The sequence below is a fragment of the Yamadazyma tenuis genome, chromosome 1 (assembly GCF_029203305.1).
Source record: "Yamadazyma tenuis chromosome 1, complete sequence".
NCBI classification, from domain to species: Eukaryota; Fungi; Ascomycota; class Pichiomycetes; order Serinales; family Debaryomycetaceae; genus Yamadazyma; species Yamadazyma tenuis.
In genome coordinates, this window is record NC_089461.1 from 2,270,410 (window position 1) to 2,293,682 (window position 23,273).

At 43.7% G+C, this 23,273-nt stretch overlaps 9 protein-coding genes and 2 non-coding genes across 11 annotated transcripts; 5 read left to right on the forward strand and 6 right to left on the reverse strand. All coding sequences in view use genetic code 12, as the record gives it.

The window, feature by feature from the left end:
• Nucleotides 1-854: 854 nt before the first annotated feature.
• SKS1 (Serine/threonine protein kinase) lies at nucleotides 855-2,051 on the forward strand (the record flags this gene model as incomplete). The annotated part of the gene is made up of 1 exon (XM_006688987.1): nucleotides 855-2,051. One exon carries the CDS (start codon nucleotides 855-857, stop codon nucleotides 2,049-2,051), a length of 1,197 nt encoding a protein of 398 aa, XP_006689050.1.
• A 617-nt stretch (nucleotides 2,052-2,668) lies between these two features.
• Nucleotides 2,669-3,439, forward strand: PSN45_001113 (carbonic anhydrase; the record flags this gene model as incomplete). Its single annotated transcript, XM_066157584.1, has 1 exon — nucleotides 2,669-3,439. The coding sequence occupies one exon, from the start codon at nucleotides 2,669-2,671 to the stop codon at nucleotides 3,437-3,439; it is 771 nt and encodes a 256-aa protein (XP_066013681.1).
• A 135-nt stretch (nucleotides 3,440-3,574) lies between these two features.
• PSN45_001114 (uncharacterized protein) lies at nucleotides 3,575-4,237 on the reverse strand (the record flags this gene model as incomplete). The annotated part of the gene is made up of 1 exon (XM_006688489.2): nucleotides 3,575-4,237. The coding sequence occupies one exon, from the start codon at nucleotides 4,235-4,237 to the stop codon at nucleotides 3,575-3,577; it is 663 nt and encodes a 220-aa protein (XP_006688552.1).
• Nucleotides 4,238-4,542: 305 nt separating this feature from the next.
• Nucleotides 4,543-11,202, reverse strand: BLM3 (Proteasome activator BLM10; the record flags this gene model as incomplete). The annotated part of the gene is made up of 1 exon (XM_066157585.1): nucleotides 4,543-11,202. One exon carries the CDS (start codon nucleotides 11,200-11,202, stop codon nucleotides 4,543-4,545), a length of 6,660 nt encoding a protein of 2,219 aa, XP_066013682.1.
• A 522-nt stretch (nucleotides 11,203-11,724) lies between these two features.
• Nucleotides 11,725-13,557, forward strand: ARB1 (ABC transporter ATP-binding protein arb1; the record flags this gene model as incomplete). Its single annotated transcript, XM_006688989.1, has 1 exon — nucleotides 11,725-13,557. One exon carries the CDS (start codon nucleotides 11,725-11,727, stop codon nucleotides 13,555-13,557), a length of 1,833 nt encoding a protein of 610 aa, XP_006689052.1.
• Nucleotides 13,558-13,761: 204 nt separating this feature from the next.
• On the reverse strand, nucleotides 13,762-13,834 carry PSN45_001117. The gene has a single exon. It is a non-coding gene; the product is annotated as a tRNA-Ala (tRNA).
• Nucleotides 13,835-13,844: 10 nt separating this feature from the next.
• Nucleotides 13,845-13,947, reverse strand: PSN45_001118. The gene has a single exon. It is a non-coding gene; the product is annotated as a tRNA-Ile (tRNA).
• A 416-nt stretch (nucleotides 13,948-14,363) lies between these two features.
• PSN45_001119 (uncharacterized protein) lies at nucleotides 14,364-19,119 on the reverse strand (the record flags this gene model as incomplete). The annotated part of the gene is made up of 3 exons (XM_006688490.2): nucleotides 14,364-16,020; nucleotides 16,301-18,953; nucleotides 19,092-19,119. 3 exons carry the CDS (start codon nucleotides 19,117-19,119, stop codon nucleotides 14,364-14,366), a joined length of 4,338 nt encoding a protein of 1,445 aa, XP_006688553.2.
• Nucleotides 19,120-19,660: 541 nt separating this feature from the next.
• CDC8 (Thymidylate kinase) lies at nucleotides 19,661-20,311 on the forward strand (the record flags this gene model as incomplete). Its single annotated transcript, XM_006688491.2, has 1 exon — nucleotides 19,661-20,311. One exon carries the CDS (start codon nucleotides 19,661-19,663, stop codon nucleotides 20,309-20,311), a length of 651 nt encoding a protein of 216 aa, XP_006688554.1.
• A 62-nt stretch (nucleotides 20,312-20,373) lies between these two features.
• Nucleotides 20,374-20,811, reverse strand: aps2 (AP-2 complex subunit sigma; the record flags this gene model as incomplete). The annotated part of the gene is made up of 1 exon (XM_006688492.1): nucleotides 20,374-20,811. One exon carries the CDS (start codon nucleotides 20,809-20,811, stop codon nucleotides 20,374-20,376), a length of 438 nt encoding a protein of 145 aa, XP_006688555.1.
• A 61-nt stretch (nucleotides 20,812-20,872) lies between these two features.
• Nucleotides 20,873-22,996, forward strand: KU70 (ATP-dependent DNA helicase II subunit 1; the record flags this gene model as incomplete). The annotated part of the gene is made up of 1 exon (XM_006688493.2): nucleotides 20,873-22,996. One exon carries the CDS (start codon nucleotides 20,873-20,875, stop codon nucleotides 22,994-22,996), a length of 2,124 nt encoding a protein of 707 aa, XP_006688556.1.
• Nucleotides 22,997-23,273: the final 277 nt, after the last annotated feature.

A 23,273-nucleotide genomic window follows, 5' to 3' on the forward strand; every position in this document is an offset into this window, starting at 1 on the left:
CGGATTTTCCTGACGCGGGTTTTCCCAGGAAGTATGCAGGACTGGGCACAACCCCACACGGAATCGGAATTAGAAGCAAACTTGGGAGGTAGTGCGCGGGCTGAATACGCAGAGCCTGTGTACCGTCCCGAATCCCTGCAGGTTAACCTCGGCCTATGTGTACACCAAATGTAAGTGCATGGCAGGATGGCGTGTCATGGTAATAATCACCTGTTATATAGCGTGATGGTATAATTTTTGATAACCCCAGATTTGGGTCCAGCCTGATTTTAGTCACCCCATTGTGACTTCGTGTGATACGAATTCCGGGTCAGAGCTGTGACCCAAGAGGCCCTGGTGGTGGGTCCACTACCAAACTCGGCCGTCCTCGGGTGTGGGCGGGTGCTCCTCGCACATACATGTCCGGCCCGAGTCCGTCGTGGTAGGTCTACCGCGAAGCTGGCGGTGGAGCTGGCACATACGTCGCCCTGTCATACACCCACCGGTTGCCGACTCGCACCTCACGCCACTTTGTACCGATTTTTCCCGATATCCACCTTGCTAAAAGCGAAGACGGGTTTAGGTACCTATCCATCTCCCACCAGATCCACCAGTCTCCCCGTACCCAAACACTCACCAACGTGTAGACATGGGTGGCCACACCCCAACGGCAGTTTCCCGGGACCCCAGGCGCTAAAATCACCCGTTCTATACCTTACGATAAAAACCCGGAAATAGGATTTTGCAGACTTTTAGAATCATTCGATGATTCGATAATTTCTATCGAATGATAACGCATTTCTGTTTTTCTTTGTTTTCAGCCTTTCCATGATATAAACCACCCATTTCCCAAGGATCTTGTACTCATCCACATCATGACCCTTGATATTTTACCAATTATAGACGATATTCATACGTCACCTTACACTCCCCAGTTACAGAGAAACTGTTACACGAAGACCCTCGATGGCCTTGTCATCAACAACTTCCAGTTTGTCAAGAAACTCGGCTCTGGCACCTACGGTTTGATATACTTGGTCAAAGACCTCGATACTAACCGGGTTTACGCTGCCAAAATCATCTTGAAAGACCAGATGAACCTAAATCAAAAAGACATCGAGTCGTATAAAAAGTATATTCAAGAACGGATATTCTTTGAGTTTATCAACAACTATAGCAACTTGCAGCTCGAGGACTTAGACCTCGACTTGATCAAAGAAAACGGCAACCAAATCTCGTACTTGAAGGAGATTTCCATCCACCTCAAATGTCATCATCACCCCAATGTCGTCACCATCCATAAAGTCATCAGCTTCAGTATCGGTCTAGTCACAGTAATGGACTACTACGAACAAGGGGACTTGTTCAAGAACATCGTCGACAACCGCATCTTCAGTCCCAGTAACCCCCTCATGATGAAAAACTGTGTGTTGCAAATCATCAACGTTATCAACTACTTGAGTTCGAAGAACATTTACCACTGTGATCTCAAGCCCGAAAACATTCTTGTCAAGTACAACCCAGACTATAGGAGGCCTGACGATGCTCCCATCGTTGACTACAACGAAATCTCCATCGGCCTCATTGATTTTGGTCTCTCCATGGAAGATGAGATAATTTGCTGCAACAGCTGCAGAGGGTCTTCCTTCTACATGTCTCCAGAAAGACTCGTCAACTACACCAAAAATGAGTATATCAAGTCGATCATCGACTTGTCGAGCTACAAGACCCGGCCCTCTACTGACTCTTCGCCTATGTTGTACTTTCCTACTTTGAAAGGCGATATCTGGTCCATTGGCGTGTTGTTAATCAACATCACTTGTGCTAGAAACCCTTGGCCCAATAGCAGCATTGTTCCAAACAACAACGAAGTGTTCCAGACGTATGCATACGAAGACACAGCCATTTTGAAGAAGATCTTGCCCATTTCCACCGAGTTTAATGTATTATTGAACAAGATCTTCAAGTTGAATCCGATAGAGAGAGTAGATTTACAGGACCTTTACAACGACGTGATTGTGGTGGACTTTTTCCACGATAGCATGTTGACGCCGCCCGAAAGTCCTGTGTAATGAGAATTGAAAAATACAGAATGAATAACTAGAATGAATAATGATAATACGAATGTACGATGACGAAAACAAGTGTTGATGTAGATAAGGGCACGACATGCGCTTGCGACATGCGACACATGGGAGGGGGAAATAGACCACCTACCGGGGGTTTATCCCCGACATTTGACCTCTATGGGTATGTGGGTTGACTCTCATTGACTAAGTGATAGCTTGATTCCTGGAAGTGCTTCCATCGCGATGACTTCTCACGAGTCATCCCAACAAAAATACATCATGCCTAACCTGCAATTTTACGGGGCGCGCGCCGGCGCTTTGATTACCCTACCAGCAAAATACCCCTAGTGACGTAGCGGCATGGGCCTGAGATTCAGTGAGATTTGCACCTTGACTGTGACCCCAACTTAACCTGTAATACGCCCGCCATAGATCTTCCTGGACCCCATATGAAGTTTTTTTTCCCATTGCCACAATAAAATTTCCTTATAAACCCCCCAATCCGTCAGCTTTTGTCTAATACATTCACCGTGTCCAACTACGCCATTTCAAGGATTTCCCACCCTTTAAAGATTCCTCCTTTAATTGCAACTCGCTCTTTAGCAACCTCAACTATTACCATGGGTAGAGAAAACATCTTAAAGTACCAGCTTGAACACGATCACGAGACTGATCTTCCCCAAACCCTGTCTAGGAAAGACCTTGACGTGAAAATAAGAAACTCCCACTTCCCCTTCACCTTATCTAAAGATTCCACCATCCAGGACTATTTAAGCAATAATAAATTTTTTGTCGATTCCATCAACCACAACCACTCGCCAGAAGTATTTGCTCTCAACGGCAAGGGCCAACAGCCACACACCTTGTGGATCGGATGTGCTGATTCTCGTGCGGGAGAAGGCTGTTTGTCGGTATTACCAGGAGAAATCTTCACCCACAGAAATATTGGAAACATTGTCAATTCCAGTGACATCAGCAGCCAAGGTGTGATCCAGTTTGCCATTGAGGTGTTGAAGGTGCGCAAGATCATTGTGTGTGGCCATACGGATTGTGGTGGGGTGTGGGCATCGATGTCCAATAAGAAAATCGGAGGGGTGTTGGATTTGTGGCTCAATCCAATTAGGCACATTCGGGCCCAGAACAGAACCTTGTTGAATTCCATTGAAGATCCGAAAGAAAAGGCCACCAAGTTGAGCGAATTGAATGTGATTTCTAGTGTGTTGGCTTTGAAAAGACACCCGTCAGCATCCATGGCTTTAAAGAACGGTGAGATTGAAGTATGGGGGATGCTCTACAATGTTAGTACTGGACACCTACAGGAGGTGGAGGTTCCAGCCGACGAATTTGAAGATTTGTTTCACGTTCATGACAATGAAGATCTTGTACATTAACTTTTATGATAGAATAAATACGCATGCAGAAGCAGAGTAGCGCGCGGTGCCATGTGCACCCATAAGAGCATGCAATCCGATCTCACCTACCAGTGGCCCATCGGTGCTCCACCGCTACCTACCTGGAAGCGGTACCTATGACTCCGACCAATTTAATCCATAAGAGTGTCCTTCTTCGTGTGTAAATTTCTCCACAAGCTGAATCACCTCTTCTGGGGTAGTAGCCACATTCAATAATTCTCTTTGTTTTTTGGCAATAAACCCGGCCTCGATACTCTCATCAATGAACTTCAAAAATGTATCCCAAAACCCGTTGATGTTCAACAAAACAATTGGTTTTTTGTGGATTCCCAACTGGTACCAGGTGGTCACTTCCAATAATTCTTCAAAAGTACCGTATCCACCAGGCATGGCCACGAAAGCGTCACTTTCTTCTCCCATCATTCTCTTTCTGGTGTGCATGTCCTTAACCATCGTGGTCTTTCCGTACACACTTGAATCGGGTAATGGTGAGAACCCTTTGTGGTTCTCGTGGTCTTTCTTGATAGCTTCGTTAACATCTTCAGTATTACGCTCTTTGGAGATCAATGCTTCGGGGATGATTCCATGGACATATCCACCACTGGTAGCACATCCCTTAGCAATCAGGCCCATTACTCCGGTCGATCCACCTCCATACACCAAACCCCAGTTTTTCTCTGCCAACAACTTTCCAAACTTAAAGGCAATTTCGGCATAGATGGGGTCCTTACCAAAGGAGGAGCCACAGAAGACACATAATTTTTTATCGATGGACATGGTTTGTGTTATTGGTGGTTGTTTTTGTTGTTTGTAACCAAAACTATTAAGATTTTAGGGGATTACCTGGTGGCTATATATACTTAGTTTTCTCAATCTCGATGCATGCGCGCACCCAAGTGTTCCGTCGGAGACTCCGGCCACCGACCCTTTGACATCTGGTGGGGACACGCTCATCGCTTTCAATTATTCCTATGGACCTTCCGATGGATCAAGCTTCGGGCAATTTACATGGTTTTGTAGATTAAGTACATTAAATACTAACTTTTCATAAATTTTGTATGATCTCATTTTAGATAAGAATCCTAGATGAAATAACTCTTCATGAGCACACCCTCCAAATCTTGCATCTGAGTCTCGTTGAACACCTTACTATCAACATGCCAGGTATCTTGCCTGGTTTTCTTGAACTTTCCAAGTGACTCTTTGGCAGTCTTACCAACAAGTCCAGGAATACCCGATGACTTGTTGGCCAATATCGTCAAGAGTTCAGGAACCCATTTGGGAGGCGGAGATAAGAACGAAAATGCATGAATCAATGATCCCAAACCAAGCGTGGCTCCGTGAAGAATGACAATATGCTCAGCTGGAATATTCCTGAATCCTCCTTTTCTATACTTCTTTCTGATCTGATCCAACTGGTGCTTGTAGTTCTCCGTGAACTTGTGAATCAACCCTTCAATCTCATTTGGTGGAGAGATATGGATTAATCCCGCCAAAGTTGAAGCTGCTGACTCTCTGACTGACACTTGCTTGTGGAAGAGCAACTCGTTGGTCAAGTTAATGATAACTGCTCGCTGGTTGCGTTTCAACTTCAACAAGTTCTTGAAGTAAAACGTTTCTGTGAACTCACCCACAACGATGGATTGCACCACATTCAACTTCTCCTTGTGATAAAGATTCCCAAGCATTAACACCACGTTGGCAAGGTTCTTGTCGTTGAAAGGAAGTTGTGACATCAACTTCAATGCTCCAATTGGGTTGATATTACCTAGCTGGCATACCTCCTTCATGTTGATCAACTTGATCAAGAACGGAACCGCATGGCTAACCACAAAGTCTTGATACATGGCAGAAATACTGGTGCATAATGCTTGTTTTAACCATGTTAGTACCGTCATAGATGCGTAGATATAGTCTGATTTCAAGATTTCTTGTGGGGTCTTATCAACAACTTCCAATCTCCAAGCTTCTATCCTTTCGAACACCACTGGAACAATCTCTTTGATCTTATCTGCTGCAGGACTCACACCTTGTGGTGAATTGCACAATTGGGTGAAAGTCTTGAAATCTTTTGCTGAATCAGGATAGTAAACAAATGTAAGCATCGACAAGAGTGATCCGATCTGCTCTCTGACCGCCTGGTAATGGTGGTTGACGTTGTCTAAACACATCCCTAAAACCTCTTCGGGGTCGGTGAACTTCCATGTTATGGCTGCCACAAACGACCTGATGTAACTCAATCTCATCGAGTCTCTAAAGGCAAAATCCGATTGTTTGTCCAACTTGAACTTAATAAGCAAGTCAGTGATTTCAGGGAACCGCCTACTATCAATATGAGCAGGAACCCACCACGAAAAGACTGTCCAAATGTTGCTGGTATCAGGAGACAAGTCGTTCTCTAAGATAGTTTTCAAAAATCTAGTAATGAAAACATCTCTCTTCTCAATTAAATCTGCCGTTAAGAACTTGGAACTAATCAAGATACCAGCCAAGATCTCACAAACAACTATATGGACACTCTTGTCATCTTTTTCATATATTTCCTCAACAACAGCAAGTAAATCATTGAAACTCATCTCATCGACGACTCCGTTAGAGATGAGTAACACAATTGTCGAGGTGAAATAGACATCCGTAGCTTGATATGCCGAGTTGGCTTCATTATCAGTAACCCAGAGTTTTACTATATTGTAGAACCATTGTTTGGTAATACAATTACCAAATGACTTCACAGCCTCTAAATCAATTTCGTCCAATTTCAATTCATACCTTGGCTCATTGGTGACCACCTTCATTTCTTCTCCCCAAAACAACCAACCGGTATTGGCCTTGTTATCGATGTAGAAATCGTGCTTCTCACTATGCTCCATCTCTTTTCTCCATTTGAGGTAATAGGAGTCAGAGCTATCAGGGTCGTTTGTCTTAATTACCTTTACATCTGGATTGATATACTCCAAGTCAAACAAGTTCTTTAAATCATAGCTCATTAACTGTCTGACATACAACTTGTTCATGATTTTAGTTATACCCTTCAAGGCTAATCTAGATATAATTGGGTGATCGGAGCTAGCTTGTTTAGCTAATAGCCTAAAGATCTCATCGTTTGTTGGGATTTCCAAATCAAGTTGCAAGTCAATCAATAACGACAAGTTCAAAGATGAAAGTTTCCAGTAGTTGGAAGAACTCTCATTAAGTACAACACAGTTTTCCAACTTCCTGAGCTTTTCAAGATACAACAGTCTCTTCTTTTCCTTCGCTTGTTTGACAGCATTGATCTCTAAATCAATATAAGCATCTGGGGGTCTAATAGAATCGATGTACTCAAAATTGATTAGACAAACACTACTTGGAGGAGTGATGTTGGTATAGACACCTTTGAATAACTTCTGAGCAAGTTCATTCACCTCTAACCCATCCACTAATAAACACCGATGCAATAAGCTCACGAATTTTTGCAAATTGAAATAGTCATTTTGAATTTTGCTTTTGATTCTTCTCAAGTTGAACATACCCAAGCCGCTTTCAATTTTCTTGTTGTTCTTCTCATCCAAAGCCTTGGAAAGATACTTCAACGAGGATCTGATGATGACATTATATGAACCATTGAGTCTCTTCATTGCATCTATCAAAGATGCTTGAGCAGGCTTTGCGACAGCTGAATACGTCGAAACTGCCATCTTTACCAAATCTTCTAATAAAAGCTTATCCAAGTCGGTCTGAGTTCTTGAAGTTGCATGTAAAGCCACTCTCAACAGATGATAAGCTTCAAGCCTTGAACCTATGGCTATTCTTGTGAAAGGCTTTCTAACCCTGTTTATACTCTGGGTGTTATTTATAAAGGTGTAATCAACTTTGGCATGACTTTGATCTAACAATCTTTCTCTTCCCACATCAGAAATCCACATGTTCACTACGTAAAGAAAGTGCTTCAATAATTTGGTATTGTCGTGGAAATGTGCAGTCAAAAACTTGCAAATAAGATGTAAGCTTCTACCAATGGAGTACCGGAATCTATGCAACTTGATATAAAGATCGCTTGATCTCCTTTTTTCCATGTCATCCCCAAAGTAGTATCTGGATGTGTACAACTTTCTTTCTCTGAACGTGATTCCTGGATTCATTTGAGAAACTGGTACCCCTTCAATGCCGGGGGATGCCCTAACACTGGAGTCTTTTAAATCTGGCGATGCTGATTCAGACCTTTGCAAGTCAAAGATGAGCTTCTTAGCATAATCCAAGCTATCCTGCGTCAATTTATTGAGATCGGGGCCCAACCGATCATCATCTTTACCTTTGCCCTTATTGTCGTCCAAGTTTCCACCGGGCTCTGAAGCTTCATCCTCGTCGTTGTATTGGATCAAGTCATCATTGCTCATATCGTCAACGATCCTTTGAAGGTTTTCTTGCAAATTTTCAATTCTCAGCTCGTCTGCTCCTCTGCTCGTTTCGTCTTTGACGGATCTAATTTGCTTCAATAAGAGCAATCTTTGTTGAATAGTTTCATTTTGATGTTGGTTCAATTTAGGAATATCCTCTTCAAAAGAAGGGTCGAACAAGAATGAGACCCCACTCAACGCATAACTTAAGTACAAAAAGTTGTTTTTTAAGTCGTCCGTCAACTCAATGGAAGATGAAGCATCTTTCTTTTCGTTTTGAATATGACTTTGCATTAATGACAGAATGTTTCCAAGTACTTTAGAGGTCAAATCCGTAAAGAAGTCCACTGCTAATTTGACTTCTTTGTCAGTAGGTAAATACCAGTCAAATGTCAAATTCTCTTCGGAAAACCTTCTCTCGTCAAACTGAAATCCGCCCCAACACTGTTCCGTTATTCCATTTTTTGCAGCGTAAGTTGGTGAGACCAATCTCAATTCCCTGATTTTGATTTTTGTAATCGACTGGAGAATCTGGTTCACGATATACGAAGACGCAAAAACAGTTGGACCCTTGACGTGTTCCATCAAGTAGTAAACTAGTTGGTTTAAGTCATCGGCAACATCTACTACGTTGGCACTAGCATTTCCGATACACTCGTTCAAGACAATTAAATACCAAAAGAGAGCCCGATCTCTAGGAACAATATCAATACCAGTTCTGGAGGAACCTGATCCGTTCTCTTCGATTTCTTCCTTGATTCTTGAAATCAAAATCTCACTGTATTTAGGGAAAGCTGTTGGGTCACGTTTGATTAAACCTCCACAAACTTCGGCAACTATGTCAGCAACTGTGTGAATAGTATTATTAAAAACAAAATCGAAAATCGTGTTCCGGACTTGTTTGAAAATATCATCAGAAAGGGATTCAAAAATGATATAAAGGTAGCTTGGAAGAGAATCGGCAATTGTCTTTTCCATGCCACCACTTTTGCTGGGATCAGGAATGTTCTCTAGCAAAGTAAAGATTTTTTGAACCAAAGTCTTCAACAAAACCGGGAAGGCTGCAGTTGAAGACTTTAAAGCTTCAATCTCTAAATCTTCACTCACCTCGAAATTATCACTCATGAAATCATCATCGAGTTGTCCTTGGTAGAAGCTACTGTAAATCTTTCGTTGAAGAAAATCTATATGATTCTGCGTCAAATCAATAGCCAAATTCGTGACCCCGTCACCATTTGTTAAATCGTGGAACGGAACAAAGTTGGCGACAGTTTGGAAAAGATTCAATGTTAACAATGTTTTTTCCAAGTCATTTGAATCAATTCCAGGGATTGCCAACAGCAACAATCTTGTCAAATGAACTCTGTAGATTTTCGTCGATGCAAAGTATCTGGCAAGCTCGTCAAGAGCTCGAAGTGCTACAGAGACCCTGTGAGTTGAAATCACACCTTCTAAGGACTCATAGAGATCCAACAACACAGTCTCCAATACAAGTTCCGAGTTCAAATATGCCAATGTACTCAATGCCAGAAGATAATTGTCTACTGCGGCAGGCTTTTTGGACTGCAACCCAGTTCTGACAATAGGTAAAAGAATTTCCACAAACCGGTTCACAACCTGAGGATTCAACTTCAACTCATCGGGCAAATCTCCTAACACGCCATATTTATTATGTTCCTGGTTGAATCTCTTTTGGAACTGATATACCAAGCTGTAAACCAATTTTGAGATCGATTTGGTCCAATTCCCCGAGTTGGTGGGATGAACATAACTCTCAATGGCATTCAATAAGGTCCTTATTTTGTCCAAAATACCGTTGTCATCCAAAGCATTCGAACCTTTGATTGAAAATACGAGAGTGGAAGAATATCCATGAAAGAAATTGGAGTTGTTAGAGCCGAATTTCTCTTGCAGGATTCCAAGATTGTTTAATAAATTATTAAGCAACATCTCAATTTGCAGTTCCGTGTAGATACCATAAGCTCCAAAGGTATTTCTAATATCTTCATTTTCCACGGGGATATTCTTGTATCCGTTTTCATTTATTTCGGCCAAAGCAGACATCGCAAGAGTTCCTGTTCTTGAAGTAAGATGGGAGTCAAGTTCGTGGCTCTTGTGGAACTTCTCCCACAAGTAAAAGAAAGATGAAATATAGTGTCTGATGTCGTAAATACTTTCTATTCCCTGGCCACTGTAAGCGAATGGTAACAAAGACATTGAACAGAGCACCAAAGAAGGGTTCGAGATGGAAATATGTTGACCCAAGCTTTCATAGATAATAGGCAAGGCCTCAGAATCAAAAAAATTGGATCCCCTTTCAGCTAACCGGAGCAATTGTTTATTGTCCTTTTTTTCAAAGTTGTCGATTGAGCAGTCAATGCTACTAAAATGGTTTTTCAATTCGTTAAGAAGATCCTTCCATTCAAGAACCAAGCCATTCTGTTTGAGAAGTTGGACGTCCTTCGTCAACAACTCAAACGCCTTCACATAGATCTTCAAGTTGATATACTGGCCCCGACAAAGGCAGATCGCGTAGTACACTTTGGCCAACGCAATCCGCAAGGTGATGGGCATCTCATACTTCATTTTCAACCACACCAATAACTCGTTGGTCCAGATCCGTACACCCACCACGGCAGCAGATTTGGGAGACTTCTTGTGCTGCAGAACCGACTCATTGCGGTCCTTTTCAATGTCTCCCACATCCTCAGCCTCATCGTCGTCCGCTTCGCTCTCCGAGTCCGCATACTCATCGACAGAAAAGTAGGTGTTGGCATCGTCATCAGCAAGGTGATCACCTTCGGTGTTCATCTCGAATAAGTTTGTCTCCAAAGCAATATCGAGGTCCGATAAGCCGCTCACATTCTTCAAGGCTGCAAGATCTCTGGCAGTTACCGACAACAGGCCTTGGATATCCAAGGTCTTAATGGCAATGTACAAGTGAGACACAATATGGCTCAAAAACTTCGCCTGGTCCTTGGGCAATTCGGTCTCGTACGGCAACATCTGGTGAAGGTTCAAGGTTCTGGGTCTGTTTCTGGCGTAAAACCGAGATTTGGGGTCCAATTGAAGTCTGGAAACTTCCTTGGGGTCTTCAGGATAGTCCAAATTGTAGTGGGATTCACGGGACACCTCGATGCTGTTGTAGGATGGTCTGCGGTTTGCGACTCTTCGGGATGTGTTGGGGGTCAACAGGCCAAACCCGTCGTTGATGCTTGATCGGTCAAATGCATGTATTTGTGGGTGAGGAGTTTCCCCGGACAGCTGGGTGTTCCTGACACCATTGCCTTGGGAGCCTCTGATGGGCACCGGGGCCAGGATCTGATTCTTGGGATCGATGTCCTCGCTGTTCATGTTGTCTGACATAATTACACTGGGATCCTCTAGAGCTGGGGATTCACCGTGTTTATATAGTACAAAAAACAGTATGGTTTTTGCCATTGCCACCCAGCGCGAATTTGGGACGATGGCTGCAACTGACGGAACGGGGAAGCGGGTGGAAGGCGCCACTGGCGAATGGCAAAAACTCTACTGCTTATGTACACTGGCATTTTGTGTATGGACTGTAAGGAACTGGCTGTGGGTCTGTAAGGACGAAGAGAATAGAATGTATTTGTTTCAAGTGAATTATTCCGTTTCCTTAGTCTGTTTTTGGGCTATCAAGCTCCAAACTTCACCCTTTGTATCCCACATGTGTCTACTCCCTTGCTGTGTCCTTCTCTCTACGACCACTTCCTCTGCTCAGCCCACGGTTACTCTGACACGGTTCCCACAGGTAAAAGGGTGTCGTGCGCCGCCAATAAAAATTCTCATCGAGCAGCTTAACAATTTTTTTCCATCAGTTCTACGCTAATCGTTAATCAGGTTTTTTTCAAGGTAACACATAACATGTCCGCTGTGTCTGCATCCAAAGCCAAGAGAGAGCAAAAACGTTTGGAAAGAGAAGCCAAGAAGGCTTCCGAGGGAAAGGCCACCAAGAAAACCAAGAAACAAATTGCCAAAGATGCTGAAGAGAAAGACGTCGATGATGCTGAGGCTCAAATCGCCAAATTGAAATTACAAACTGACGAAGATGGAATCTCCGATAGAGTCACCACCGGGGTGTTGTCATCGTTGGTCACGTCCAGGGATATCAAGATCACGTCGGTGTCATTGTTGTTCCATGGTAAAGTGTTGATTCAAGACTCGGTATTGGAGTTGAATTATGGAAGAAGATATGGATTACTAGGAGAAAACGGATGTGGTAAGTCCACTTTGTTGAAGTCCATTGCCGCCAGAGAGTTCCCAATTGCCCCCCACATCGATGTGTACTTGTTGAACGAACCAGCCGAACCCACTGAGTTTTCTGCTTTAGAATACGTGGTGAGAGAAGCTGAAGGTGAGTTGAAGAGATTGGAAGATTTGGTCGAAGAAACCATTGTCAAGAGTGGGCCTGAAGACCCAGTTTTGGAAGGGTTATACGAGAAGATCGATGAAATGGACCCTGCTACCTTTGAATCGAGAGCTGCCATTATCTTGACTGGTTTGGGTTTTGACAAAGTCACCATCAAGAAACACACCAAGGATATGTCCGGTGGATGGAGAATGAGAGTGGCTTTGGCCAAGGCCTTGTTTGTCAAGCCCACCTTGTTGTTGTTGGATGACCCAACCGCTCATTTGGATTTGGCTGCTTGTGTGTGGTTGGAAGAATATATGAAGAGATGGGACAGAACCTTGATTTTGGTGTCTCACTCGCAGGATTTCTTGAACGGGGTTTGTACCAACATGATCGATATGAGAATGAAGAAGTTGATGGCTTATGGTGGTAACTACGATTCCTACCTTAAGACCAGAACTGAATTGGAAGTTAACCAGATGAAACAGTACAACAAGCAACAGGAAGAAATCGCCCATATCAAGAAGTTTATTGCCTCTGCTGGTACTTATGCCAATTTGGTCAAGCAGGCCAAGTCCAGACAAAAGATCTTGGATAAGATGGAAGCTGATGGTTTGATCCAACCGGTGGTCCCTGATAAGGTTTTCTCCTTCAGATTTGCCGACGTTGATAAGTTGCCCCCTCCAGTGTTGGCATTCGATGACATGTCTTTCTCCTACAGTGGAAAGCCTGAAGATAACTTGTACGAAAACTTGGACATTGGTATCGATATGGACAGTAGAGTGGCTTTGGTGGGTCCTAATGGTATTGGTAAGTCTACCTTGTTGAAGTTGTTCCAAGGTATTTTGCAACCACAAAAGGGTAGAGTTATTCAACACACCCATATCAAGTTGGGAGTCTACTCTCAGCATTCGGCTGACCAGTTGGACTTGACCAAGACCCCATTAGAGTTTGTCCGTGATAAGTTTTCTTCTGTTTCTCAAGATTTCCAATACTGGAGACAACAATTAGGACGTTATGGTTTAACTGGTGAAGGTCAAACCTCACAAATGGCTACTTTATCTGAAGGTCAAAGATCCAGAGTTGTGTTTGCCTTATTGGCATTAGAATCTCCAAACTTGGTTCTCTTGGATGAACCTACCAACGGGTTGGACTTATCCACCATTGATTCTTTGGCTGATGCCATTAACGCCTTCAACGGTGGTGTGGTTATTGTTTCCCACGACTTTAGATTGTTGGACAAGGTTGCTAAGGACATTTTCGTCATTGAAAACAAGACAGCTACGAGATGGGAGGGTTCGATTTTGGATTACAAGAAGAAGTTGGCCCAAGCAGTGGTTCTTTAGATTGTTTTATCTGTGTATTTTAATCATCATATTTATCGCTATAGATCAAACAAAGATCAGTAGTTAAGTTGATTCTGGCTGCGAATTGTTTCGAACTTTTTTTTGTGCCCATCACTAAATTTAAATTCAAATCACACACCAAAAAAAAGGACAAATTTACCAATACCAACCAACACAAGCATATACCATAGCAGCAAAAAAGAATGGACGAGTCCGGAGTCGAACCGGAGACCTTTCCCATGCTAAGGGAACGCGCTACCAACTACGCCACACGCCCTGGTCAAAGATGGTCCCTAGCAGGATCGAACTGCTGACCTTGGCGTAACCTATACACAGGAAATCCTGTATACAATATTAGCACCACGCCATAACCAACTAGGCCAAGGGACCTTTGACTCTTTTGAATTATAGTCGCTTGAGAAAATTAGGTAATGTAAATACCTTGTGTCAAATCTGTCGCGACAGTCTCTAAGCGGCTATAATAGGAAAAACCTAAGATAATTTACACAAGGTAACTATCACCTTAAACAGCTAGACCAAGGGACCCTGACTGTTGACTCTGACTGTTTTGAAATACAGTCACAAGGCCCTTCAGAAAAAGTCATTACGTTACATTCTTACGCCCCACCTGTTGTAGTATCATGTCTACCCTCGTATGCTGGTAGGCTGAAAAGTCTTTAGATGGCTGCAAATCCAAAACTTTTCTAAGTTCTTGCAGAGGTTCCAACTATTACACAACTAGTGTCTTAGGAACTGAACTTCATACATTGTCTAGTTCTAAACTAATTCAAACTCAAGTCATATTTTTAACAAGCTCCTCTGTAGGAGTTCTTGTGAGGCGAGTGACCAGACTTGGCTGCGTGGAACTTCTTTTGATGCCCCTTAAGTTCCTCAACCCCATTAGAAGCAACCGACAACAATAAGTCATAAACAACTTTGTGATCGAGCTTACCTTTGTCTTTTGCAGCAATTAAGTTCCTGACAGAATCGCACGACGAAATCAACAACTCTACCGACGAAAGAATATCTTGCATAAGCTTCTCCAACAAGTTCAAACTAAGTGATGACTTGACCACCACTCTCAAAATCTCCTTCAGCTGTTCCCCAGGGGGTAAGTGGTAGTTGGGGACAATAAATCCCTTGTTTCTTAACAACAAAGAGAGGATATTCTGTGGAATCTCGGGGTACTTCTTTGTGAAATCCTTGGAGAATCTAAACGCAACCACAGGTAATCCTGGCTGGTACTGCTCGTGGAAGTTGGTATCATCAATCTTGTCGAGCTTATAACTTCCTGGGATAGCGGGTTTGTGGATCACAGACAACACCTCGAAATAAGAGCACTCTTCCAAGAACAACGAGAGCACCCGCGCATTGTTCATACAATTGTCAAACAACTTGGTGTACCCTTCTCTACCTAACGTCAAGAAATTGTAGTACTGGTGAATGACGGGGAATCCGGCTCTAGAGAAGTTCAAATTGAAAGTCTCCTCGATACCTCCCAAGTAGTCCAACTTAAATCTCAAATTCTCAGGTAAATACTTGATGTTCTTCCAGATTACCCAACCCAAACCAGCAGTGGTCAAACCAAACTTGTGGCCCGAAGTGTTGATTGATACAACTCTATCAACCAGAAAATCCCACTTCAAGTTGGGGTGAGTGAATGGAGCAGTAAAGCCTCCACTGGCCCCATCAACGTGGATCTTAACGTCCACACCGGTTTCTTTCTCAACTTCGTCCAACAAGTTGTTGATTTCCAACACCGGCTCGAACGCCCCTGTGAAGGTTGAGCCCATAATCACAAAGATCCCGATGGTGTTCTCATCAATGTTCTCCTTGATCTTCTTGACATCAATTACATGGCCACTTTCAGCACTAATTTCAATCAACCGGTTCTCCACGTCAAAGTACCGGGCAAACTTCTCCAATGCCACCTGCGCACACGTGGCCATCAAGATGTTGGGGTTTTCGGTACTTTTGCCCGCCTGCCGCTGTCTTTCCTGCCAGCTCTTCTTCAAGGCCAAACCTGCCAACATAATGGCCTCCGACGAGCCGGTAGTGGCGGTGCCCACAGTGGCAGGAACCTCTCTCCTCAATTGCTCATCGTAGTGTTGCGGTGCATGCCACAAGCTACTGATCATGGAGATACATCTTCCCTGAAACTCAATCAAACTGGGATATTCGTCATTATCAGCCAAATTTTTCACCAAGTTGTCGTTGATCAAAGCTCTGGCAGGTTCTGAAAGCTCTGTGTTGACAAACGACGCCAAGTTCAACGTGGGGTTTCCGTCCAACGACAATTCCTCTGTTACGTACTTGAATATCAAATGGGAATCGCTAGACTCGTTGGGGATGTGGAACCTGGGGAACAACTTATTGGAGTCATACGAGGAGGTGAACTCTTCTCGGGCATTGAGGGGGGTTTTGTGGACCTTACTGACGATTGATTTGGTGAGCTCATAAGAGCTAGGGTTTTTGGTCAATGTCATTTTTGTTTTTTTGGTTTGGGGTGGATCTTACGGGTATTTATATTTTAGGTTCGCGAGCAGCAATTTTGACGTTGACAGCGTGGGGGGCTGAGGATTTTTATGCAAGTGTTGCTCCGATCGGCTATACAGGTTCAATGTCGGTTATTCATAGATTTATATACAATTACCTAGAGTTCTTCGATGGTGCAAATTGATCATAGGCACCAATTTGCAGTTGGCAGGAGGTATTTGCAGCCACATGCGGGTTCTCCATTTACCTAAAAAGGCCCTTTTTTTTCTTCTTAGATATATTGTGGTTGTGCAAATCATCGGTTTTGCTTACTGCACCCAACGGTTTGGCAGCTGGTCCTGGGGGTTGGTCATTTTGCACTTGCTTGTCGTGATGTTCCTGAGGAAGCATCAAATTCTGACTTTGATCCAACTTCAACTTCTGCTCCACCAAATTGCCAGTACTCATCGACTTATTGTGTCTGGTTTCTGGGTCTACGCGAGTCAGATTCCCATTCACATTGTATCCACCACTGGAGATGGGAATACCACTGGTGGACTTTCTGGACGCTTTGTTTCCAGGCATTGGCATACCTCCTCTGCCACCCATATCAATGAGGGCTGGATTGTCCATCGCCGGGAAACCTGACCTCCGGTTGGCAGCACGAGGTCTTTGTTGGTATGACATCTGCTGCATCGACATGGCGTTGGGCATCATTTGGTTGGACATCTGCTGGGGCATCATCTGCATTTGGTTCATTTGATTCTGCATCATTTGCATTTGCATGGGGTTCATACCCATCCCGTTGTCATAATAACCGTTGGATTGTAGAGAGTTGAGTCTACTCTTAGAGCCTGGTGCGTACCGGGGGTTCATTTGGTTCATTTGGTTCATGTTCATTTGGTTCATTTGCATGGGGTTCATGTTCATTTGGTTCATTTGCATGGGGTTCATGTTCATTTGGTTCATTTGCATGTTATTAATGTTATTCATGTTCATTTGAGGATGTACACCTTGAGGACTGTTGTTGTTGTACATATTTTGGTATGGCTGGGGTGGTGGCCCAGATGCTGACACCGCTTGTGATTGTCCAGGTTGTCCTTGGTATTGGGCTAGAGCAGGCACAGGGGCCACTGGTTGAGGTTGGTTGAAGTTTTGTTGGTGACCTTGGAACTGCTTCAGTCCGTTGGCTTCCTTTTCAACCGGTTGATACCCTTGACGAGGAGTTGGTTGTTTGGAACCATTAGGGCTATTTGGATCAAAATGCTCTCCGTTTAATGCTGCTCCGTACACAGCAATGTCAGTCAAGTCGGTCAAATTGTCAGCCGTCATGACGGAGTCTCTTGTGGATCCCTTGGTCTTGTTGAAGGGGATGCTCGAATATGCGGTCCTAGATGGTGACCCTCGAGTAGTTGTCTGAACCGTCGAGTGGCTTATGTTGGATTGGTCAATTGGATCCTGGGTAGATCTACTCGAGGTATTGGCATCGTTGATGGGAGACTTATTCACTGCCTGTTGTCTCTTGGCGTCCCTCTCGAGGGACAAGGTTTCAATGTCTTTGACCAATCTATTATAGTTCGACTGGTGCTCGTCGAACTTGCTTTGCTGTTTGTCCAAATTGGCCGTCAACGTGCTTATCATGGACCGCTTGGAATCCACATCATTGCTCAATTGGTTTTTCAATATCTCCTTCTCCTTGATGGCGGATCCCAAATTGTTGTATCTGATTTCCAACTCACCGCAGTTCTTGGTCAAGAGGTTGAGTTGGTTCAACCTTTCGTCAATTTCCTGTTGTACCTGGTCTCTTTCTTCGTACTTTGCAGCTAGACCATTCCCATTCATGCCAGGGCCATGGCCATTGGTGTGACCAATTCTCTGGAAAAATATGGACGGCAGTTCAGGGTCGTTGATCTTGATCAACTGGCAAATGATGGAGTACAAGTTCTCCAAGTAAGGGGTTCTTACCCCATTATCATCACCCAACAAGATAGGCTGCAAAAGAAGCAAGTCGATTTCCAAGTTGAATTGGTGGTAGTAGTTGTAGAACAAATTAGGACTGTTCACGTACTCAACCTTCACATCACCGGCATGAGAAGTGTACAACGAGCTCCAGTAGTTTATTAAGTTAGCCTCGTTTTCGTAGCCCTTGACGAGCTTACAGTCCATCTTTTTGATTATCTTAAGCAACTCATTCAAGATCCCGGTGATTAAGGGTTTGCACAAGATTTGACTCGATAACTCTGCCGGCGACGAGATCTCAAACAACACCAACAAAGGACTGAAGACGATTCTTGAAAGAGCCAATTTCCACTGGTAGGTCATAAACTCTTTGGGCACCACCGACTTGAGCAATGCCAATTTGTTCCCACTGTCTTCGGTCACCAACTGTAATAACTTGAACGTCTTCATGAAGTTCTCGTGGTTGTTCAAGTTGAAGTTATACTCTATGGAAGACCCGAGGTAGATTCTGTTATCGTTGTTTCTAATGTTGTGAATAAACCTATTGGAACCTCTAGAAGGTAACATCCGGACATCGGTTTCATTCATCACCGATGCAATCACCAAATTGTTCCAGGAATCTCCGAAACTCAAATTCAAAAATGGCTCTAGGTTGATATACCCGGTACTCTCGATAAATATGATGGAGTTGGAATGTATAAATGATACCAATTCACTAGAAACCATCTGAAAGTCCTGTAAAGAGGTACAACTGAGGAACACAATGTCAAAGTTGTCCGACGGATTCAACTGGTTGAGATGGTTGACCAAGTTGTAAGGTTGGAACTTAGCAGATCCAAGGGCGTTGGAGGTGAACTCGAGTGGGTATCTGGAATTTAATTCAGAGTTGACCATGGTCACTCTGCAAGCGTTTGTTTCTTGTAAACGCCAGGCGTAAAACGACAAGTTTGGATTGGATCCAACTAGACAGACTGTTAGTATCAACACAACCACGGATTCTCGGGGCCTAAGGCGCTAGGACATATTGAATCAATATGTATATGAGTATCAAAACATGCCAGCAAATCACAAGCAACCGAAAAAAATGAAGATCAACATACCCGTTAAAACCTGGATATTAGTGGACATGGTAGGCAACAATGTTCAGATAGAGTAGTAAGTAGGACTGTGGTCCATGTATTTCAGAAAATAAGTACTAAACCACTTAGCGTTGGAGTAACAAGAGAAACAATTTTTTTGCGTGTCTCCAAGCCGAGCCTGGGATTTTTGATTCGTTTCTGACCGGGAAAATAAAGGAGGCGTATTCTGAAACAGAGAACGAGATGAGTGAAAAAAAAAAGTACAAGCCGGAGAAGAGGTGGCTATGGCCGGGGAGCATATGGGAGGTTGCTATGAGCGTTGCAGGTGTAGAATGTGCGTAGAGGGTGCTTGTGGAATTGACTAGGGTGTTTGTGCACACGAGTATAATTTGCAGCCTAGGAAGTGATGGGGAATCGAGTTAGAATCTGGTAGTGCAGCTCCCGTTGGTACTGCGGTGTCGGTCACGAGGTACGGCGGTACGGCGGCGTGGTGGCGGAATCGCGCGGGGCCCTTGCATCGCGCGCCTCTGCTCTGTCTCCTCTACGCCTATGCGTTTTTGTCGCAGCGTTAGCTTGAAATTCAGACGCGTATGAGAGGACATCTTATATTAATAGAAGGCTTGGACCGATCCGGCAAGTCCACCCAGGTTGAACGGCTTCACACCGCCATCCCCAACTCATCTACCCAGAAGTTCCCCGATCGGTCCACGCGAATTGGTGCTATCATCAATCAGTACCTCACTGATGAACTGTTTGTATTGCCCGACCAATCGATTCATCTTCTATTCAGCGCCAACCGGTGGGAACTCATCGACCTGATGTCCCGGGCGTTGCAGAGCGGTACTACGGTCATCCTAGACCGCTACATCTATTCAGGCATCGCTTACTCGCTTGCCAAACTGCATTTTAACCATAGTGATAACCAAATGGCGTCTGTAGAATGGCTTTATTCCCCAGACAAGGGTCTTCTCAAACCGGACCTCACGCTCTTCTTGACTTTGAACATGGACGAGATCGATACGCGGGCAGACTTTGGGGACGAGCGGTACGAGAAGAGGGCTTTCCAGGAGGTGGTTAAGGACAACTTTCTCCGGCTTTTAGATCCCAAGGTCGACTCGTCGATTCACTTTATAGACGTCAACCGCCAGTCGATTGATGAGGTGGGGCGCACCATCTGGGACGTGGTGGAGGGCGGCCTGTTCCACCAGCTCACCGACCAGCCCCTTCAGTTCTTTAGCTGATGTTCATTGGTTCATTCATATAAATCTGATGTTCATTGGTCATTCATATAAATCTGTATATCCTACTCCAACCGATCCAACTCCGTTAGCCGTGCCAAGATCCGGCTCTTCAGAACCTCGTGGATCTCACCTCCCAAATATACTTCGTCTAGTATCGCATACAACTTGTAGAAGTTAAACACCAAGTCAAGCTCACACACATTGTCAAAATACACATCGAGAATCTCCACAAAAAAATGCAACGACTCTAAGTACGCCAACTCGCTGTCATTGATATCAATCGACATGATGAAGTATAACCCTGCGTACCTTCGGTACACCAACTTCTTCTCCTGGTACTCGATGAAGTTGGACTGGTGTTTCAGGTCTCGGGATGATACCAACCGGTGGATCTCAGTGATGCTCTTGTTCTGCGCACCCCGTGAATACGTCTTGTCGTACCACCTGCTGAGCCGGGTTTTGCCTTGTCGATTCAATATAAGCACATAGTGAATAGACATGGTAGTAGAGATTGGCGCAATGCGCGCGATTGAATTATAATTTCCCAATCCTCAGTCACCAATGAGTAGCTACGCTTTTGAAGATGACGATGAGTACGGTACCGACCGCCAATACGCCATCCGTGATGGGATTATCTTCTTGGTCGAGTTGAACGACGAGATTTTCCGCCCCTTGAAACTGTTGGGAGGAAAGTCTCAGATCCTCCAAATCCTATGGAGCATAAATAGACTATTACAAGAACTGGTGATTATGGCTCCCAGCACCGGAGTAGGCGTGTTTTTCTACAACTGCAGCAAATCCCATTCTGGCTTTCCCAAGGAATCGCGTGTTGATAGGCTCTTCAGGCTTCACGAGTTGAATTTGAAGGATATGCGGAGATTGAACTTCTTGATTGAGGACGAGCTTCTGGGGTTGAAGCCAATTCGAGACCTGTTCTCCCCTTCATCTGACCCGGTGGTGGACTTGAACGAGGTTTTCAACGTGGTTTATGAAGAATTCAAAACCCAGAGCACAAAGAGCTTCAATCGCAAAAAACTCATCTGGTTCACCAATAACCACAATCCCTATAACCTAACACAGTTGGAGGGAAACGAGGAGCTTTTGTCGAAGCTAAGAGAAACAACTGCCAACTACTTCGCGGAGATGATTCCTATCGTGCCCATGTTCTTGAAATTGGACACCAATGATACGTTTGACTTGAAGTTTTTTGAGCTGGTGTTTCTGAATACCAACTTCTTGACCCTCAAAAACAAGCTTTTTGACTCCAACAATGGCGATAATACTGTGGTAGTTGACAAGATTGGCTCAATCATCTCTCGAATCAAACAGGTCCGTAGAATTCAGATAGGCTGCAACTTGATCTTGAGTGACGGGAAAATCGGAGGCAAATTTGGCTGCTCGGTTAAAGGCTACACTCTATATAACCACGAGCAAATGAAAAAGGTCAGCCATATATACGCCGATGCAGAAGACTTGACGGTTGTTCAGCTGGAGGCCACTATCAAAACTAAAGATGACCATGAGGTGGTGAAAATCCCAGATGATCCAAACACAACCTACGAAGAACGGAAGCTGAAGGCTGGAGGTAGAAAGGGTTTCCTGCTTAAGTATAAGAACGAAGATGCCACGATGGAAGATGTATTTTATTTGGACAACAAGCAGGTCGAGTTTCTCAAACAATACACCTTTGATCATAGTCCTGAAGATGATACGAAAGTTGAGAGTGAATCGGAGGATGATTTGAAACATGAAGATGAAGATGTTCCTTATGTAGCTTTATCTCATCCTCCCTACCTCAAGTTACTAGGGTTTAGACATGTCTCGAAGTTCAAACCTTACTACAATATGGCTGCCCCCATCTTCATAACGTTTGACTCCAGTAATGGCTACAGTCTTCCTCTTGGCTTCCAAAACCTGAAGGATACATTCACCAATTTGTACAAGTCATGTGTCAAGTTGGAGAGATACGCTATGCTTTTCGGATGCACCAAGAAAAATGCTTTACCTAGTTTATTTGCATTATACCCTACCAACATTGCTAAGTCAAGCAACCAAGATTCACTTCCTGAAGGCTTCTTGTTGGTGAGGCTTCCATGGTTGGATGATATCAGAGCCTTGCCTCCGCATATGATCAAAAATCCTCTCATCCAGTTTGACAAGAGTAAGAGCTCACTTCCCACTGCATTGGTTGACAGCTTCAAAGTATTGATGAAGAAACTTCATATCCAAAACTACAATCCTGGAGACTTCCCAAATCCAAGCTTGAACTTCTTCTACGAAGTACTTAAAAACGATTTGTTGCAAATAGAACTGTCGGATGCACATATGAGCATTGAAAAGTTCGATGCCACTTTCCAGTATTTGGAAAATATATCGACTATTTTGTCCAAAGGTGACCTCAAAAGGGTAGTTGAAAGCATCAACAAGGATTTGGATGCTAGTGGTGTTCTTTTGATCGATGAAGATCCCATGGAGCCTCCCACAAAGAAGCCAAAGCCGACTGTTGAAGTCGATGACCTGGATATATTGACTGCTTGGAAATCCAATAGTTTGAATCAGTTTAATATGAACCAACTCAAGTCGTTCGTATCTAGATACAAGAATAGTATAAAGTCTGCTACAAAAAAACAGGACCTCATTAACAATATCGTTGACTTTTTGGAGTCTAGAAATGCAGCTACCTGATCTAATTGAACCTTAGTAATGAATTATGATGATGAATGTATAATGGTTAATTGACGTTTCTACAAATAGTTGCAGGTTCGTGAGTCCGAATGAAGTAAAATTATCACAATAAAATGGACAACTTTCAAAACCCTTTAATAAACTTGAAGTATTTAATTCTATCTTCTCGAATATAATATCCCTCAAATGAACGCTATATGTCTATATCTTGATCCTTTTGAAGCAGAAGCACCGTCAATTGAAGTCTGCAATTTGGGCTTGTACTCATAACACTTAC